Below are 20250 nucleotides of genomic sequence, written 5' to 3'. Positions count from 1 at the left end.
ATACATATATTTAAGAAACACAATGTTGATTTCATTTTATCTCTTGTACTAATTGGTGATATTAAACAAGAATGAAATGTTGTGGCATCATAATTGACATTTAATCAACAGTGGTTTTATAGCGTGTATCTGATGCCATGCCTTCATTAATTACACCTTTCCAGGTTTATCTCATAATACTTGAAAATCTGAAACAGAAAAACTTTACTCAAGTTAGTCATTTCCATAAAAGAACATAAAAGTAAAAGTATTCATGGATGTTGTTAACCAAGTCAAACGGAAATCAAAACCCAGCTTCAGAGACTAAATAAGTATTAAAAAACCCAAAGAACAACGCTCTCATATAACACTTCATTAGTCCTACTGATTTCATGACTGATGTACTACCCATTATCACATGTGCCAAATTTTTTGTCACACCTTGTAAAAGAAAGTCCTACCTATAAACATGATCAAGCACACCCCCTCACTGACTAAAAGTTTCGATCTTGCTTATTCAGAATTACTATGAGAATTTTCCCCTGATTAATCAAACTCCTTGGTAGTTTTTATGGTAAGGTAAAAGCTCCCTAAGAGGATTCTCTGAGTGTTTTTGTGACACAGCTCCTGATCTTTTGTATAAAATTTGTAGTTCCGTCATGGCACATCAGGAAAAGGAGTTGTCAAACCCGATTTCCATCATTTGGAAGAAAAACTAAACCAACAGCCCTCTGTGCTCTGCTCAGGAAATGCTCCACATCCTCTTGCCTTTTGGCCTTAAAAATAACCTCCAAATATCATAAAGAAAGGCCTTCAGATCTAAATAGAAGGAAAAGCTGCTGTACACAGATATGTTAAACACAAATGTGTCTTGCAATCAAAGTGGGAGTGTGCATGATACCTACAGTAACCATCCTTATTTACACAGACTCAACCACTAACAGTCACAATGAGCCAAAGCACAGAAGGAGTGAAATTTTAGAGGCCTAGAGCTGCATCAGTGTTCATTTCTGGGTGAATGAATGGTATGGTATGGTAGTGAGAGTCATCCTGGATTAAATAAATAAACAGTCGGTGGTCATGGCGATATAGACGAACAAGCTGCATGGGGAACAATGGGGCCTTTGGCAGGATGCTGGTCTCCTGAATGTCCTGCCTGTACTTGGTGGTGAGGGGTTTTGAAGAAAAATGACCCATTGTGTCTCTCATCCTGCTTCGAAGCCTGAACAGTGACACGATGCCTCTGGATTCACGCCCAGGATGCTTTACTATAAAACCACAATAAGCGACCGCCTCATCCATATGGACAGGTACGTACTGCTTTTCATTATCACTTCTCAATGTGGACTTGAGTTTTGCAGTTTACTGTGACATAAAAAACAGGACACTAGTGTACATTATGAGGTCTCCAAATATCCCAGAAACTAACACGGACTAACAACTCTTGGACACACTACAAACACATTCATAGTTCAACAACATAATAGCAAAGAATGATTAATATTTTATCATAACCTAGGGATTAAAAAGATCCTCTGAGAACACAGAATAAGTAAATATTTGACAAAAGTAATGAGTTTCTTAGCAGTCAGTCCTTCTATCATAATAACTCTGTTGCAAAAAAAAAAATTGTGAATAGATCCAATACAATGTAAAAGTCATATGACAAGGAACTGTTGATCAGATTCAGGAAGAGACCATTGCCAGTTGCACCTACGAAAACAGTTTACCAATTCCTCTGTTTTTTTGCATTTCCACAGCAGTGTAAAAAGTTTTTTTTTTTGTTAGGTTTACTGTGCATTTATATATTGTTAGCCTCATAGCACAATTTCCTAAATCATACTTTTGGTCAAACTGTGATGTATGCATAAAATGAAGCAGCAGTGTTAGGAGAGTAAAGCTACACACACACACACACACACACACATATATATATATATATATATATATATATATATATATATATATATATATATATATATATTTATTTATTTATTTATTTATTTATATATATATATATATATATATATATATATATATATATATATATATATATATATATATATATATACTGAACAAAAATATAAACGCACCACTTTTGTTTTTGCTCCCATTTTTCATGAGCTGAACTCAAAGATCTAAAACTTTTTCTGTGTACACACAAGGTTTATTTCTCTCAAATGTTGTTCACAAATCTGTCTAAATTTGTGTTAGTGAACACTTCTTCTTTGCTGAGATAATCCATCCACCTCACAGGTGTGGCATATCAAGATGCTGATTAGACAGCATGATTTTTGCACAGGTGTGCCTTAGGCTGGCCACAATAAAAGGCCACTCCAAAATGTGCAGTTTTATCACACAGCACAATACCACAGATGTCACAAGTTTTGAGGGAATATGCAGTTGGCATGCTGACTTCAGGAATCTCCACCAGAGCTTTTGCCTGTGAATTGAATGTTCATTTCTCTACCATAAGCCATCTCCAAAGCTGTTTCAGAGAATTCATGAAGAAGACTGTGCGAGGAAAATGGTGGTCACACCAAATACTGACTGGTTTTCTGACCCCCCTGGACCACCCAATACAGTAAAAGTGCACATTTTAGAGTGGCCTTTTATTGTGGCCCAGCCTAAATCACACCTGTGCAATAATCCTGCTGTCTAATCAGCATCTTGATATGCCATACCTGTGAGGTGGATGGATTATCTCAGCAAAGGACAAAGGAGAAGTGCTCACTAACACAGATTTAGATACATTTATGAACAATATTTGAGAGAAATAGGCCTTTTGTGTACACAGAAAAAGTTTTAGATCTTTGAGTTCAGCTCATGAAAAATGGGAGCAAAAACATAAGTGGTGCGTTTATATTTTTGTTTGTGTGTGTGTGTATATATATATATATATATATATATATATATATATATATATATATATATACACACACACACACACATATATATATATAGATATATAGATATATATAGATAGATATATATAGATATATATATATATATAGATATATATACGAGGGCTGTTCAATAAGTTCATGGCCTCACCCAGAACAGAACAACACAGACTGATAATTTATATTTTATTTTTCAACATAATCTCCATTTACAGCAATGCACTTGGTCCATCGATGTTCAAGCATCACTATCCCATCACGACAGAATGTAACATCCTGTATTGTAACAACCAGTATTTCTGGGTGAGGCCATGAACTTATTGAACAGCCCTCGTATATATATCAGTGGTGGCTGCTTGTCTTTCAGACAGGGGAAGCTCATTGTCGGCTTACATTAAAAAAAAAAGTCAAGTTATTTAAACATAAATTCGGCCCTCCATTCCTTTTTAAGAAAATGGTCAGTGACCTTATCGTACCAAGTGAACAAGAAAACGCTGAAATTATGTTAAATTGAAACAAGGAAGTACAATGATTGTGTTTTATTTACAATGCAAGAAATTAACAAGTAATTTTGTAGAGGTTTCTCTCTTGATTTCACAGCAGAATGCGCGATGGTATTAAACTGAACTCTGTCAAGTAAAGGAGTAGATCTCAAAATAGTTGTCAATCAAACGGGATTCAGCCTTTCAACTGATCCTCCAATCAGCATGTGGAATCCTGGCGTCCTGCCTGGCCGAGCTCCGCCCACAGCTCCATTCACCCCGAGAGATGCCAGGCGTCCGGGGGCGGGACAACATCGTGGCATTTATCCAATTACCGTCCAGTTTTGAGGCAATGAAAAAAACTGTTCCACTCAGTCCCATAGAAGTGCATGGACACCGGGTGTCTACGGGCAAATGCACTGAGCAGAGATCGAATGAGAAAACAGCGCAACGGGAATGTATGAGAAGTGAACAACATTGAGTCAGTCGATTTGTGATAAAAGCTGATTCTGAACGAGGTCGTCTGTGAGATGAACGTGTTCTAACACATTTGTAGTCAATGAAATGTCAACACAACCGTACATATTTTATTTATATATATATATATATATATATATATATATATATATATATATATTAGGGGTGGGCAAGTTAACGCGTTATTATCGCGTTAACGCATTCATTAAATAACGCCGACAATTTTTTTTTATCTCACGTTAACGCCGTTTTATTATTGTTCTGCCTTTCAAGCAAGTCTTAGTTGATTTATACATACGGACTCTTATTTTGAAACTCATGCTTTTATTTTGCCGGTCCACACACCGGTGCTGTGTGTATGTGCCGGCTGAGAGGAGAAAACCGGCGAACTTTACAAGTAATGCTGATGTTTAAGCTAATTTGTTTATGCAAGCAGTCGGAGATGGGTTGCTAATTCTTTCTGTAGGCTCATGCTAAGTTTATGTAAATTCATTGGTTGTGTTTAGGTCTAATATGTCAGCCTTTGAACTAACCTTTACTCATTTACGATGTGAATGTTGTATTAGCAGTCATTTTATCTCGATGCTAACTTGAATGGGAAAATCCATAGACACGCTAACGATTAGCATTTACAGGTTAATTAAAGATTTACAACGTCTTTTTATTCAGCAACAAAGGCTCACATCAGAGATATTTGATACTATTCATTCTTACAACAACTGAACATAAAATACTCACAGGCAAACGTTTTTGGGGCCAAACAAACAGAGTGAAAGAAACATGTCTGTTTGTTTTATGTCTGAACTAACTACGGTAACACGGAAAGGACAAAACATACGTTAGTGCAACTTATTCTGACCACTTCAGGGCCCCTTTTGCTTGCTTTGAACAACTGAACATCACATATTAATGGGCTTATTACCTCCGCCAAGGAGGTTATGTTTTTGCCAGGGTTTGTTTGTTTGTCTGTTTGTCTGTCCGTTAGTGTGCAACATAACTCAAAAAGTTATGGACAGATTTTGATGATATTTTCAGGGTTTGTTGGAAATGGGATAAGGAAGAAATGATTACATTTTGGTGGTGATCGGGCCCACGGGGGGGCCCATTTCCAACAAACCCTGAAAATTTCATCAAAATCTGTCCATAACTTTTTGAGTTATGTTGCACACTAACGGACAGACAAACAGACAGACAGACAAACAAACCCTGGCAAAAACATAACCTCCTTGGCGTGGGGGGGGCCACTGATCAGCCTTGGCGGAGGTCTGCGCTCTCCGAGTGCTTCTAGTTAGTATTAGTACTGATTAGTGGGCTTAAGACTCCTGTCAATCACTCACAACTGTAAATACACTGGTGGGGACATAAACATGTGTAAAAGTAGTGGTTTTTTACATGGACATTTTCATTTTAAATGTCTTCAGATGGTGGGGTTGAGAAGGACACAGTTGTTTGGAAGCACTGACGTGCAATTATTTTTATCACCGGAGTACTTCCAGTCTGGAATATCACTGAAAGGCAATACATGCTGTTGATGGGTCCCCCCCCCCCCCAACTATGCGATTAATCGTGATTAATCGCAGAAAGCCATGCGATTAATCGCAATTAAAAATTTTAATCGCTGCCTACCACTAATATATACACACACATATATATATATATATATATATATATATATATATATATTATATACACACACACACACGCAGGGTGTCCCAAAAATTTTTTACACACTTAATAAAATAACACTTAATAATTTTAAAGTAGGTGTTTACAAAAATTCATTTAATTTTCAAAATGTAATAGAATTTATAAACATCATTTTATTGTTATGTCACCACCTGTTCTCAAACTGACGTCCGTTCTGGTCCAGACACTGCTGACAATGTGAAGCAATGGAATTGCATACATCATGAAACAATTGCCTTGGTATTTCTGTGCATTCACGTTCAATGGCTGCTCTCAATTCAGCAACTGTTGCAGGTCTCATAGCGTAGACTTTGTCTGTTAGGTATCCCCATAAAAAAGTCTAGTGGTGTGAGGTCTGGTGAACTTGAGAAACAGGTGGATTGGACGGAGGGGTTTCATTGAATACCCTCCGCATTCAGCTGCTGGGCCTCCAGCCAAAGCAGGGGAATTAGCCTACTGTTAATAGTGCTACGACAATAATGAGGAGCGTTGCCTTATGGGAGAACATCCCAGCCCGTGCAGGTACGCATTTTTGGCATCTAGAAAATGTAATTTAACCCAATCAGCCCCACTTATTAGATAAAGAGCTATTTTTCCAAATATGATTTTGCAGCCCACACCGGCATCTGCAGTGATTTCTCGCTCTACAACTAAGCAAGGTTGGATCAAGTGGGTCTTTCTAAATGTAGTTCCTGATGCTACTGTGCTGTGCCCTGTTCTGTTTGTTGCACTACTGCAGAAGAAGCTATCAATCCTTTGTCTTGGTTTCCAAAACAACAGCCATCACAATAGAGATTCATGCCTGTCTGGTCAGGTGAAAACGGGGGGCTTCACAGGCCCTCTCTTAATTTCACATCCTGTTCTGTTTTCCCCTCAGATCTAAGCAGTGGTAATGGGTCCATTAAGTTAGCTAAATTCACTCCCTTATGCCTGTAGGTGATATCTGATTGAGTCAATGTTTTTGTCTGATCGGCCTGCTCTGACCCCTGACAGTGAGAGTACCTGTGATGTCACAAAGCCATCCCATGCGTTATCAAAACTGTGAGTGGATGGTTATGTGGGCGGGTTTTTTGTAATACCTTTAGTTACCCCTGCTGTGTGTTTAGCACATAGTGACTGCCCCCACAGGCCTTGTGACCTTAGAAGAGGTTGACCACAGCAATGGGGGAACTGAGGCCAGCAGTGACATGCAGTCAGAGGAGGCAGGGGAGGCAGAGCCTCCCTTGTCAATCTTGAAAGAAAAAAAACTTGACTATAAAATATAATAATGTTGGATAGTTGTCAGCTGGTATGTCCTATAAACTCATTTTCCGTTCAAATCCAATATTGTTATTATTATTATTATTATTTTGTCAATTAGAATAGCAGAATTTCCGCATGCTCCGTTCAAATACAGGGAGGAGAGGCAGCGCTGTGCTGTGCCTCCAGGAGAACTGTCTACTCCCCTCATGAACTCTGCTGGTACCCGATGAAAATATTGTGTTGCTGTCCCTCTGTATATCGCAGTTAAAATGCTTTCAAACACTCTGATTACATGCTCTGTCCTTCCATAATCTGCATAACGTATGGAATGTATTTCTGTAATGTGTTTAGGCTCGCAGATTAATCATAAAACCGCAGTGAAAAAGTCACTAGGGGAGGCAAACAGTACCCCTGCCTCATGATAGATGGCGCCTGTGAGTCCACAGATTCATGCGCTTATAATCTTCTTCGTTCTTTTTTATACACTTTAATTCACCTCATCAAAAATGGAGGATTACATTTCATGTACAAAATAAAGGTAAGACCATAAACTTTTTTTATTTTTAGTTTGAAATGGCTCTTTTTGAAGGTTTCCTGTTGAGTTCCTGCCAGTCTACCTATGCAGACTTGATGCAGAGCCCATATACCCAGGTCATTCCTTTTGCTCACTCTCTCTATTCTAGTTTCTCAGGCCACCATATATTTGTAGATCTGGCTCTGAAAGAGTCAGTGTCTCCCCAGCCATGAACCCCACTGCATGTCACTGGAGGCCAGTAATGAGTCTGTCTCTGGCTCTCTGCCATGGAAAAGCGCTCTAGTGTTTGAGAGGCCAGTATCACTGTGTCAGAGGTGAGGTGGGTAATTTTCCATGCATCTTCTGATGGTGCATAGGTAAGAACCAGGCAATCAGTCCACTGCAGTTTAATCTCTTAGTCATGGGGTCTAAATTGCTTAGTTTATAATTTGCAAGTAAGGCTAAAGAAATTAGTGGTGATGCTTCATTATCTAGTTCATACCACTTTTGTTGTTCGGGGGTGGGCTGAACTGCAGTGGCCACACCCTCTTGTCCCGCATACCCACAGAGTGATGAGATACACCTGATGTTTCTGCTTACTTCTCTTCAGTGGCAATAGCAGGCAGAGGAGGTAACGGTTCATTTTCACATTCACTACATAACACAAACACCTATGGACCTAACATATTTTAAAAAATACAAGTAAAAACGGTTTTGTGTGACAGGACACCTTTAAGTACATGCAGAACATACAAAACCACATTCATTAAAAAGAGATTTAATTAGCATTTTTTTTTAAAATCATTAGTTTACTAGTTTACTAAGATACTGGCCAAATGTATTAAACAACCATCAAATTTACACACTTTCACCCTCATCATTGTGACAACTAAAATATTCAATGATACAAACAGTTGAGTTTACAAAGGAAAAGGTCATTCCTCTCTCCTACAGTGTCCATTACAATTATATGCAAATTGGTATATATGCAAATTAGGCGATGACTTCATTTGTCATTTAGCAACTTCTAGCAACTTTTAGGACAGCCAATAGCTATTTTCCTTACTGAGGAGTTGGCAACAGCGCAGGCCGTATTTCTTGCTTTAATCACTCGTAGCACCGGGACGAACTGCTTACGGTGTTTTGCTAATTCTGGGTCAGATCAGGGAAGAAGCTGATTTTCATGTTGTAGGGTCATATCAAGTGGTAACACATGGACACATTTTGTGTTCAACAGTCTCTGTTATGCAAGCAGAGCAACTTATAAACATGTATTATACATATTTGAGTAGGTATTTATAAGCACTTTAACATTAGGTATAACAAAATTTGGGGAGATAAAATTTTTAGGTGAAAAATGTCAAATTACTGCTCGGTAGCACGTGGACTTGTTAACATCAATTTTTTAAGCTTTACGCAAACATTCAAAACATGCGGTTCCTGACAGAAATTGATATCAAGTAGGACAAAACCTTTTTGATATTATGTTCAGCTATGCTGAAAATAAATTTTGGAGTAAAATATTCATCATTCAGGATTTTAATTTCTCAAAGTAATAGACAGTCTTTTACATCTCTTTTGTTAATTCAATGCAGCCTAGCAGAAGGTTCAGAACTTCTCTTGTACTATGTATGTGGCATTTTGAAAAGGATAACAGTTCCATAAATTAGAGATCTTTAGCTTAAAAATGAGCCCATGTGATAAATGATGTGTGCAAATTTACTTTTTCATGTTGATGTCCACTTTCGCATGATCAGACCCTGTAGCAGATATTCCCCCTCTTCTTGGCTAGGGCCAATATTTTGTGTCGATCTTGAAACCAAAGTAGACGGATCAAAACGGGTCTGGGGCTGAGACGAGGAGGCTCCAAAGATTAGGAATTATGGTAAACTTTTGCTGCGCTCCAGCTCATGTGGAGATAGAGGGAAATAAGAGAGCAGAAGAAGAAGACAATGAGGCTCACCTGAGAGGGAAAGAGAAAGAAGAAGAAGAAGAAGACAATGAGGCTCACCTGGTTTGGACTCCTGTATGCTCATTCAATTTCAATTTCCAGCCATGGCTCGTCAGCCCCTACAACCCCCGGTATCCAGTCTGTGAAGAATTTCATGGGGTCCGTGTCCTTGGCGCCTTCTTTTAGTCCCACAACCTGAACATTATTCCTTCTACTGTGATTTTCGAGCTGGTCGATTTTTCTTTTGAGGAATTCACTGTCACTTTTTAGCTGCTTCCTCAGCTGTTTAATCTCAGCCTCCGTCACCCTCGTTATCCAAAGTAGCCTCCACTCCATTGATGGAAGTTTGAAGTTGTGCTGAATTCAAGTCAGTTTTCTCAGAGGGAGACTAGTTTAACTCTTAAGCACAACTGGAAGCACCCCCATGGTTTGAATTTATATTGACCGGCCATTCTTCTGCTTTGGCTAGTGTTAGCTTTAGCCACACCTTCTTTGCTCGCTACAGTTTTGTCTTTCTTATCTTTCTTTCGGTCTTTGTTTCGAAGTCGAGCATCTATTCCATATCAGCTGTCTTTTACCTTATAGTAACCCACTCCAAGGTTTAATTTAGTGTTGTTTTATGTTAAGTTATAGGATAGGTTAGAGAGCTCAGTTCGGACACGTCTGCTCAGCTGAGGCCTCCCAGAATCCCACTAACTAAACCTTTTTAACCAGAGTTCAAGTAGGTGACAGAGTTGTCAGTTGTCCACCAGTGTCTCACAGACCTTTAATGGATTTCAAGCCTCTGCCACAAACTAGAAGAGTTTAACTACAGCATGTCCTACACCAAGGACTAATGAAATACTTTTAAAGTCCACCTGAAAGGCAAACATTAATTGTGACACTGTGTGTTTAGGCAGGACAATCATCTGAAGGGTTACTCAGTTATTGCTCCCATTACCACAGGTGCTTTGATTTTCTCAGTATCAGTAAAAATTGCCAGAAACAGATAACCCCTAACCAGTAACCCCTAATCAACGTCAGTAAAATTCCAGTAACTTAGTCATCATTTTCTGAGTGAGTCTAATGCCATCTAGTGGTTCCAAAGGTCCAGTGACAAGGAAAATTATTCTAAGTCAAGAGTTTTTTAAATGTTTGCAGTGATTCTGTTTTTAGATGCTGCAAACAAAAGCACTCATTGTATCCCTTACATAATTCCTTAATAATCTTCAAGCAAAAACGGTCTTTTCCTGTGAATAATTACTTCCAGCATAAAACGTCTTTTTCAGCCATTTACTGCTCTCTTATCAGTCCCTTAATAGCCAGGCTTTAAAGGTCATGTCCTATGTGCAGATCAGCATGCCAAACACTATCTCTGCATGTAAGTTTTGATCTGAGCTTCTATTGTGTAAGTTCACGTCACAGAAAGTGAGATTATTGCCGTTATCTACACGAGCCTGCAGCGTTGCTACCAGTGTCTGGAGTTCACTGAGTTGGAGAGAGGGCAACGGCACCAAGGCGTCTGGAAAGAGCTGCAGTAAACATATCTCTGGTAGTCCAAATGACCCTGACTGGGTCTGCTGCTCCTTTGGGCTTGCCCCAGATGAGCCTATGACATGGCCAGTTAAAACAAGATAATGTCAGAGATTAAGGTCCTCCAGCTCTCCAAACAAAGTGGTGTTATTTTGTTTATTGGATTGTACTGAATGGACAGATCACGAACACGTCCTGCTCACTATGTACACAGAACAGGACGTATTATGCTTAACCTACTTTTTTAAAATGTTGTTTTGATAATTTCTTAGTAATGACACTGCTTCCATATAATGACTTCTGATCTGATAAGCAGCAGTGATAAATGAAAAAAATAAAACTCCCATATGTCATGTGGCCTATATAAGGTTATGGCTATACACGGCTGCGCAACACTTGGGAGTGATGTCAAAGTAGGAAAAAAAACCCTGAAATAACAGATCACGTTTTCTGTAAAGCATATGGGTGAACAAGAGATTTTGGGGTAAATGTTTGCCGTTTGTTTTCTTGTAAGACTGTCTACCTGATCAAATACTCTCCATAAACTGACACATCTTACAGATTTGAGACCAGATTAATGTAAGTAGCACTCTATGTTGAGGAGTAATAATTCCTCACTGTCAACATTTCAAAATATTAACTCAGTGAGATGTTCTTGCAGATAAGCCAGGCATCATTATGTTTAAAGTGCAATGTTAAAACAGTGTTATGCACGTGCAACACAAGTTGCTTTGCTCATATGTGGGAGATGCAGAGCTGATGAAGTTGTTGGCATCCTCCTCAAGGCTTTTCATCTCAGTCGCTTCAGTGGAGTGCAGCCTTAGTAAAACTGGCACGGGACGCACTCACCCCGGGGGTAGGATAGACTCGGCTGAGAAACTGGGAGAAAAATGAACAAATGAGATGGGACTGCCACAACTCTCAGGCAGCCTATGGGATAGCCCTGTACAACCGGGTAAGAGCAGTTTAATGATAGTGGTAGGAGAGATGGGAGAGGAGCCCAAAACACCACGTTGCATGTTTTTTGCTCTGGTGTCTTGTGTCACTCTTTTCTCTGAGGGGGGGGCGCATCCAAGTCACATGGTCGAGCTTGATCTGTTACATAAATGCAGACCTCTACAGCCCCCAGTCTGCTCGCATCAACTTTGTTCAGTAAATACATGTGGAGAAAAACTCTGCGATGACATTAGTGGCGGCCAAGGAGAGTTGTCGAGATTTTCACTCCTCGGTGCTGAAAACCCTCACAGCTCCCAGTTACCTCAATGTGACAGAAGGAGAGTAATTATTGTAAAATAATGCTAATACATGGAAAAAATACAGAGAATTAAAAATGCTAATACATAAATCCACAGTAGCAGTAATTGTTTTTTCACGACTCAATTTGCAATTGCCACTTTGAAAAAATCTTAGTTATTAAGATGAGAGCTATTTTAGCTGCTTCTTTATCAGATACTACCACGTTTAATAAACAGAGATCTGGTTTACCATTTACCCCTAAATATAACTTAAACTTAATGAATATTAATATTGGCATTTGGCTATCACATGATGCCAGTCCTTGTAACAGGAGCAATGTCAAACTATATTACTTACAGGGGAAGGTACGTTGTATTTTCCCTGGCTCTGGGGCACGCCAATCATATTTATCAACGTAACACACAGTTACCCAAAGCAAGAGCTGCCTGAATTGTCAGAGGACACGAGGACAACACGTTCAAAAGACTGTCAGCAGCTCAACTGTCATTTGTTGCACTTGTCGTTTTTGTTTGTTTGTTTGTTTGTTTGTTAGATATTTTATCATAATCTTTGATTCTAACTAATTAATGGAAAAAATTAACAACTTTGAGGAAAAAAAATGCTGTTTCCTAATTATTATAGGTCATATTTTATCTAAAATCACAGCATCAAAGAAGCATGTTAATTGTAAATATGCAAAATATAAGGCTAGAAAGAAAATAAATGTGCACATCCCACAGTACAACCTTATGCACTGTAATGGTCTAATAAGAATCCGAACAGTGATGAAATAAAATTACTTTACAGGGTAAGCTTTCTATCTCTTACCTCTTCCTCAAGATTACTTTTTTACCTTTCAAAATGTTTTAATAAACCAAAATAGAATAGAACATATGTAAGAGAAATTGCAAAACACAACGATAGGAAGTAAGATTAATAAACTGTCGAGGAACAGAAACTCTAACTGACTTTGAGTCCAAATCACACTCACTTGTCAAGCCTCTTCAAGTGACCATCTTGAATGTTGGTTGACTGGGAAATTTTGGAGAATGAGGAATGCTTGCAACTTAAAGACACGTGCTCCCACGTCCCTTAGGGACAGCACATGTTCAAACCCCAAATGCTCTGGTTGCTCCAGCAGCATCCCCTGTCTCCTTATCCTCCACGCTGCACCAGGGGTGCTCACTACGCCACATCTCCTCAGTGAGACGGAGAGGGGAGACTTAAAGGCAAGGCCTCTGGAGGATGAGTCCTGAAGGCCCAGATGGCGAGCTGTCAGTGCTTTCTTTAGACCACAGACCACTCAGACAGAATAAAATGTAAATCCACACTTTGCTGTGCATTTATAGCACATATCTTGTTGTTTCTTGTGTTAGTGTTTTGTTTTGTTGCTTTGCAGACACTGGAAAAATCCTGTGAGACACAAAAAACAAGAATTCTGCTAAAAGTAAAAATCATCTTCATCTGATTGATGGTGAACTTTCCAATGTGTCGCACGTTATTCTCCGCTTTATAGCTGTACACATCTCATAATTAAGGGTTATTGAAAGCCCGGTGAAAATAACGTTATAACAATATGGTCACTGTAACAATGACCAGATATGTTTCATTAACATAAGCCAGACACTAACCAGTCTACTGTCTCTATTAAAAGTAGCTGAGTTTAGATCCTTTCCCAAACTTGACAGCATGTTCTGGCACATAGAATAAAGAGATGGAGAAATTCCTTTCCGATTTTAATCTTGCATGAATCAACCTCATCTGTTCATTGTCATGAACTTTTCAGACAGAAAAAAATGCAGAGGATTGTGTTGGTGTGCGAGAGAGTGGAATGAGAGAGAGAGGTTGATAGTGATATACAGAGAGAGAGAGAGTCCTGTCTACATACAGCTGCTGTGGCCGGCGTGTGCAAAGATGTGACACACACCTTAAGTAACAGCGTGTGCTACTGCAATCCACAGGCTGAGGTGAAAGCTTGAAGTATAAACATGAAGTCGGAAAGGACATGCAGCAGGAGAGCAGAGTGCGACCTGTCCACTGCTCTGTTATCTGGCCATCTGCCTGGATGGAAGAGCTAAATATTATGACACTTGATATGACTGAGCATACCTGCTGGATACATTCTAGCGGATCTGCACTGAGGCAAGGTGGCTTATGTCTTCATGACACTTCTGTCCCCAAACTCCCCATGTTTGTTTCCCTAAATGTGCTTTTCTTTAATATCTGTCACCCATTATGACACTGACAGATAAGACTGAGGTAATTAGTGGGGTTGATGGTTAACGTATGCATGGATGCATGTGACAGAGAGAAGGGAGTGGGTCTTGAAATGAACTTTTTCCTTTACTTGTATGTTTAGAAAAGTGTATAAAGTGTTGAAAGACTGTTTGTTTTTTCTCAGATTGAACTATACTAATTGAGGAAGCAAAGAGACAGTGACCTGGCAGGAAGCTGACAGATGAAGACAGAGAGAGAGAGAGAGAGAGAGAAAGAGAGAGGGAGACCTCATCATGTGTGTTACAAATGTTGCATATGAGCATTGGGGGAAGGCAGACTGTGGTGCCATTAACACGCTCCCCCAGCTGGGTGTTCATTTCAATCCGCAGTACGATATCCTCCAGTCTGAACCCTTGGATGAGGGTCACTTGCCAGAGGAGGAATTTTTTTCTGCCTCTCTGTTTTTTATACTTCCTTCTTGGGCAAAAGGCTGGTGTAATAGAAACCAGACACAAGCCAGTATGTGAGGCATTCAGAGCGGCGAGACCTCACTTCTGCACAGAGTGGGAAAACAGGATAAATACAAAGTCTAGTCTAATAGGTTCCATCACTGTTGCGAGTTTGCGCCGTTTCAGAAGTTATCAATAAGACGGAAAAGGCCAGAGCATAAGGATGGAAGCAGTATTCTGTGGATCAGACTGCGGAGGGGATATGTAGGGAGGCAGAGGAGATATGGACGACCTTTAGGATGGGTGACACACGTGCAACTTTTCCAGGTGGGTAGCTTCAGTTATTGATATAATAAGTCATTGATAAAAGAAACAGAAGGGTGATCAACTGTTCTGTCATACTATTGTAGATACACAATGAAATCTACACATTTTTTCACAGCGTAGTTTTCTTAAAGATATTATCATGCTATTACTTTGTCAAACACAATTTATCTATAAATGCAAAGCAGTTGAGTGTTAAGATGAAGAAATAACTGAATTTAATGCAACAGTTTACTATAGTTTTATTACACCTTTAACAATGAAGCAGAGATTTTAATAAAAACACAAAATACAGAATCATTAAAAAATAAACAAAAGACAACTAAGTATAAGAATAAACACTTATTATCATTACACATACTAATATATTTACCCAAGTTTTTTTTTTTTTTTTTTTTTTTAGATATTTGGCTGTATTTAGGAATTATTTAAATACTCAGTAAAATACTTGTGTGATTTTATTGCTTAATTCTGCCCATTTTAGAATTATCGTTTACCAAATATTGCTTTTCTCAACATCATAAAATTTTGGAAACCTAAACTGTCAAACTTGTGTTTTCTTTTGTTTTGTTTGTTTGTTTGTTTGTTTTTAACTGAATAAGACGTGCACATATCATTACCTTTTTAATCTGATCAAATCTCTTTTAAAGCTAGATCTCACTCAAACAGCAGCAGGAGAGAAAACTAGAAAAAAGCAGCGCATAATATACACATTAGTTGTCTCTGAGCACATTAATAACAGGCAGATAAGATCAGTGAAATGTTCGGGTACATGGCTGAAACTACCCTACATAAACAGACTCATTCATACTTCTGTGTAAATGGTGAAAGAAGCTGCCCTCCTGTCATGCCTTCCTGAGGCGGACTCTGAGTTGCCCACCATAGGTGCCATCTGTCTCCATGTGTCTGTACCCCTCCCCAGCGTCATCAGTGTTGGAACTGGAGGGGAGGCCTCGTGGCAGAGCAACAAGCCTCTCCTGTTCACTCAGATGGCAGGGGAGATGGCACGTCCCACGCCAGGGAACATAGTGCCGTGGACATGAGATCAACGTGAACTCCGCAGATCTGCCTTGTGAATGACAGGACAGAAGCGTGACGCCGTCTGCCCATAGCGTCTTCATTGACCTCACACACTCGGTGATGATTCTGACAGCGAGGAGACACTTTAGGGGCGATCTGTGTTTAAGTGGCAGCCTGAGAGGAGTACGCTGTGGTACCAGGACAAGCTTTTCATACACTTGAAAGTCTGTCAGGATTATTTTATGTTTCACCCTCTTGTCATGTTCAGCTTGTCCTTGGGTCACAAATAACAAAATGAATGTTGCTGCTAGCCAGATAAAAAAATGTTCTCTTTTTTTTTTTTTCACTAACCCTTCTTGTGCCACTTGTGTCATTTCAGCATTTCTGTAAACTATTTCGACCCATGTAAGAGCAGAGCTGGAAATGTTGCATGGTGTGTGTTGGGTTAAGCCTGTCTGACTGAGTGACATCATCCTGCTTACCAACATGAATCAACACAAGTCATTGTTTTGTCCTGGGCAGCACAATCAATGGAAAATGGAACCTAACATCAAAAAGTCCTAATGTGCAAATGTCTACAGTTTTTGTTTGACACAGCATATACAAAGTAGGATTAATTACTACTTTGAAGTTGAAAAACGGAGATAAATCAATCAGCTTTTAAACACATTCTTACTTTGATCATTTTCAAAGGGTGCAGTTGTCATTTCAGTGTCTATCTAGATATGAATAAGTACTTTTCTGTCTTAACCATCACACAAAAACTATGGAGAAAAGGTTATCAATCACTGAAGTTGTCAAAATGGGAACACAATTAACCAAAAGTATATTTATTTGGTCTGCTCCACCTTATTTACAACCTATGACTACATGAGATCTTAATCTTAATTCTTTCACCTCTATTTCCAGATTCTAGTTGAAAAGCTTCTTGGACCAACATGAGCTGGAGCTTTCTCACTCGTCTTCTGGAAGAGATCCACAACCATTCCACCTTTGTGGGGAAAGTGTGGCTGACTGTTCTCATCATCTTTCGGATCGTGCTCACAGCGGTCGGGGGGGAGTCCATTTACTCGGACGAGCAGACAAAGTTCACCTGTAACACCAAGCAGCCGGGCTGTGACAACGTATGCTACGATGCCTTCGCTCCCCTCTCGCACGTCCGCTTCTGGGTCTTTCAGATCATCATGATATCCACACCGTCCATCATGTACATGGGTTACGCCATCCACAAGATCGCCCGCACCTCAGAGGAGGAACGTAAGAAGCACCACCGGCTCCGTAAAAAGCCACCCCCTCACACCAGATGGCGAGAATCCCACCACCTAGAGGACGTCTTAGAGGTGGATGAAGATGATGATGCTGAGCCCATGATCTATGAGGATACACTGGAGGTGCAGGAGGCCAAGCCCGAACCAGTAAGCACCACCAGTAAACAGCAAACAAAGCATGATGGCCGCCGCAGAATTATGCAAGAAGGATTAATGAGAATCTACGTTCTTCAACTCATGTCACGAGCTATTTTTGAAATCGCTTTCCTCGCTGGACAGTATCTCCTTTATGGTTTTAGAGTTAGTCCCTCCTATGTGTGCAACAGGGTGCCCTGTCCTCATAGAGTGGACTGCTTCATCTCAAGGCCCACAGAGAAAACAATCTTCCTTCTCATTATGTACGTGGTAAGCTGTCTTTGTCTTGTGTTAAACGTATGTGAGATGCTTCACTTGGGGATCGGCACTTTCCGGGACACCCTTCGCCTGAAGAGGAATCGGGGCCGGCGGACATCCTACGGCTACCCGTTTTCTCGTAACATTCCAGCCTCTCCACCGGGCTACAACCTTGTGGTGAAGTCAGACAAACCTAGCAGGATGCCCAATAGTCTCATCACCCATGAGCAGAACATGGCCAATGTGGCTCAAGAGCAGCAGTGCACCAGCCCAGACGAGAACATCCCCTCAGATCTGGCGAGCCTACACCGTCACTTGCGAGTTGCCCAGGAGCAGCTCGATATGGCCTTTCAAACATATCAAACCAAAAATAACCAGCAGACCTCCAGAACCAGTAGTCCTGTATCTGGGGGCACTATGGCAGAGCAAAACCGAGTCAATGCAGTCCAGGAGAAACAAGGAGCCAGGCCAAAGTCAGCCACAGAGAAGGCTACATCAACTGCAAAAAACGGGAAGACTTCTGTCTGGATCTAGAAATAGATTTATTTAATAAATTAAAAGTGTATAATTGGACTGCATTGTGATGCAGCTAGAGAGAGCAAGTGTGAGATGCATCTCTGGACAATAACTTGAGAACTTCAATCACAGCTAAATGAAGTGCAGTACACGTAGTATGGGGGATTAAAAAACACACATGAAGAAATGATCAAACCCGGCATTAGAATCTTCTTTGTTACTGTAGAGTGTCATTTTGTGCTTGACATAGCTTTTGGACATGATTAACATATGCTTACTTAGTTAAACATCTCTAATTCCAGCTATAAAGTATAAACAGACTGCTTCGAGCTATTCATCTGATCTACCCTTGATTGCCACTGAACTGGATTAATTTGAAGATATCTAACTGTGTAAATCTGTGATTGTACCCTCAATCTAAATTTGATGCAACTGCAGTGCGATACACTGTACAACTGCACAGTGACTCACTTCTAAAAAATGATTTCTGATTGTTGGAAAGTTGCATGTCCAATGTTTGGGAAAGCAACTGGGAAGTAGAATGAATGAGTGTTGCTGGAAGCAGATTAAATGTGAAGTATTGTGAAAATCATAATGAAACAGGGATGTGTCACTGTGCGATCTTCTGATAAACATCTGCTGGGTGTGATGATCTACAGTGTTGACGTAAAGCCTTTATATATTCTAGGTTTTCGTAAAGCCTTGCACTGCCATTGTATAAAGGGGAAAAGGTAAGGGAACAGAAAATGTAATCACTTTTTCGACTGAACTCTCATTTTCTTTTTCAAACTGAATCAGATAATGCATGCTTTAAATCTGGGAACACACAGTAAATACACTAGGTCACAGTAGAAATCCCATCCTTAGCTACTGAGTTAGCTCTCCATGTATCTAATGTTTAGGCATGTTTTGTCTTGAAGATGAGCATTTTAGTTTTTTCTTTCATTGAAGCAGTTTCTAAAACTGAATTTAAGAGTAATAGTTAATCCTGCCTTCACTGTTGTCATACTTCAAAGTGCCTCAAATATTTAAAGACTGTTTTATTCAAGAAATAAATTCATTTGAAACATCTGTGATTCTCTGTTATTTAACCTCTTGCTTATCTTCTCTTTTTGGAGACAGATGAATGAAAAGATGGCGTTTGTTCAGAAAGGTCAGGAGGCAAAAACTGAATTTTCAATCCCTCTCCTGTGGCATCAAAATACATTTGCAACTTTTTTTTATATATTGGAATATATCAAGATGAAGGCATCATTTTCAGTGGTACTGAGAGAATGTGAAAAAATAATGACATTAAAAAGAGGTGATTCTCGAAACACCAGATAACCTAACAAATAACATTCTAATATTACACTGAAAACATGGATGATTTGTGGTGATAAAAGAAAAACAAAACACTGGCACAATACAACAATTAAAATCAATACAAATACAATAATTTAAATGAGCTAAAACATGAAAATAGCATAAACTGTAGAATTTCTTTTATTTATTTACCTATCTGTATTAAGGGGATGTATTTGGATATTTTGTGCTTCCAACCTCTCTAACACAATGTGTTAACTTTTTTTTTTTTACATATAATTATTACTTGTGTCATTTTAGTGTACATAATATGCAACTAAACTAAAGAAAAACTATACTTAAACTCAATAAACACTTTAAAACCCTTGTTGGATAAGCTGGAAATGCCACAAAGCTGAAAAAAGGTGTTTGTTTTTTGCTTTTGTTTTTTCTGTGAAAAACCTCGAATAATAATACTTTTCATGGGCTAGTTAGCTAACTCAATGCAGAACGTGAATGTGTAGTGGAGAATTATCACACCCGTTATTAGAATGTTCATGAAAAATATGATTTATACAGGATGCATGGATCACTTGAAACATACTTTTTTATTTGGAGGCAACAACTGAGTTAAATTCTTATTCTTATTCTTATTCTTATTCTTATTATTCTTATTCTTCTTCTTATTATTATTATTATATCTCTATTTTGTTGATTTTTTTTTCTTTTTTTTTGGTCAACTTTATCGAAAACATTTGAGTGTACAGTACAAAAATATGAACAAACAACAAGATGTC

The 20250-nt window shown here is 39.2% G+C and overlaps 1 protein-coding gene across 4 annotated transcripts; it reads left to right on the top strand.

Annotated features, from left to right (window-relative positions):
* The first annotated feature begins 1171 nt into the window (after positions 1 to 1171).
* On the top strand, positions 1172 to 19240 carry gjc2 (gap junction protein gamma 2). Of its 4 annotated transcripts, none has more exons than XM_030159751.1 (2): positions 1172 to 1289; positions 16902 to 19240. In XM_030159751.1, the coding sequence occupies exon 2, from the start codon at positions 16931 to 16933 to the stop codon at positions 18185 to 18187; it is 1257 nt and encodes a 418-aa protein (XP_030015611.1). In that variant the 5' UTR covers positions 1172 to 1289; positions 16902 to 16930; the 3' UTR covers positions 18188 to 19240. The 4 variants fall into 4 exon arrangements, with proteins under 4 accessions (XP_030015611.1, XP_030015610.1, XP_030015612.1 ...); XM_030159750.1 differs by lacking the exon at positions 1172 to 1289 and adding an exon at positions 14532 to 14975; XM_030159752.1 differs by lacking the exon at positions 1172 to 1289 and adding an exon at positions 15554 to 16109.
* The last annotated feature ends 1010 nt before the right edge of the window (positions 19241 to 20250 follow it).

Source organism: Sphaeramia orbicularis, chromosome 17 (assembly GCF_902148855.1).
Source record: "Sphaeramia orbicularis chromosome 17, fSphaOr1.1, whole genome shotgun sequence".
Classification (NCBI taxonomy): Eukaryota; Metazoa; Chordata; class Actinopteri; order Kurtiformes; family Apogonidae; genus Sphaeramia; species Sphaeramia orbicularis.
Note: the sequence above shows the minus strand (reverse complement) of the source record. Positions and strands in the feature narration are given on the sequence as shown.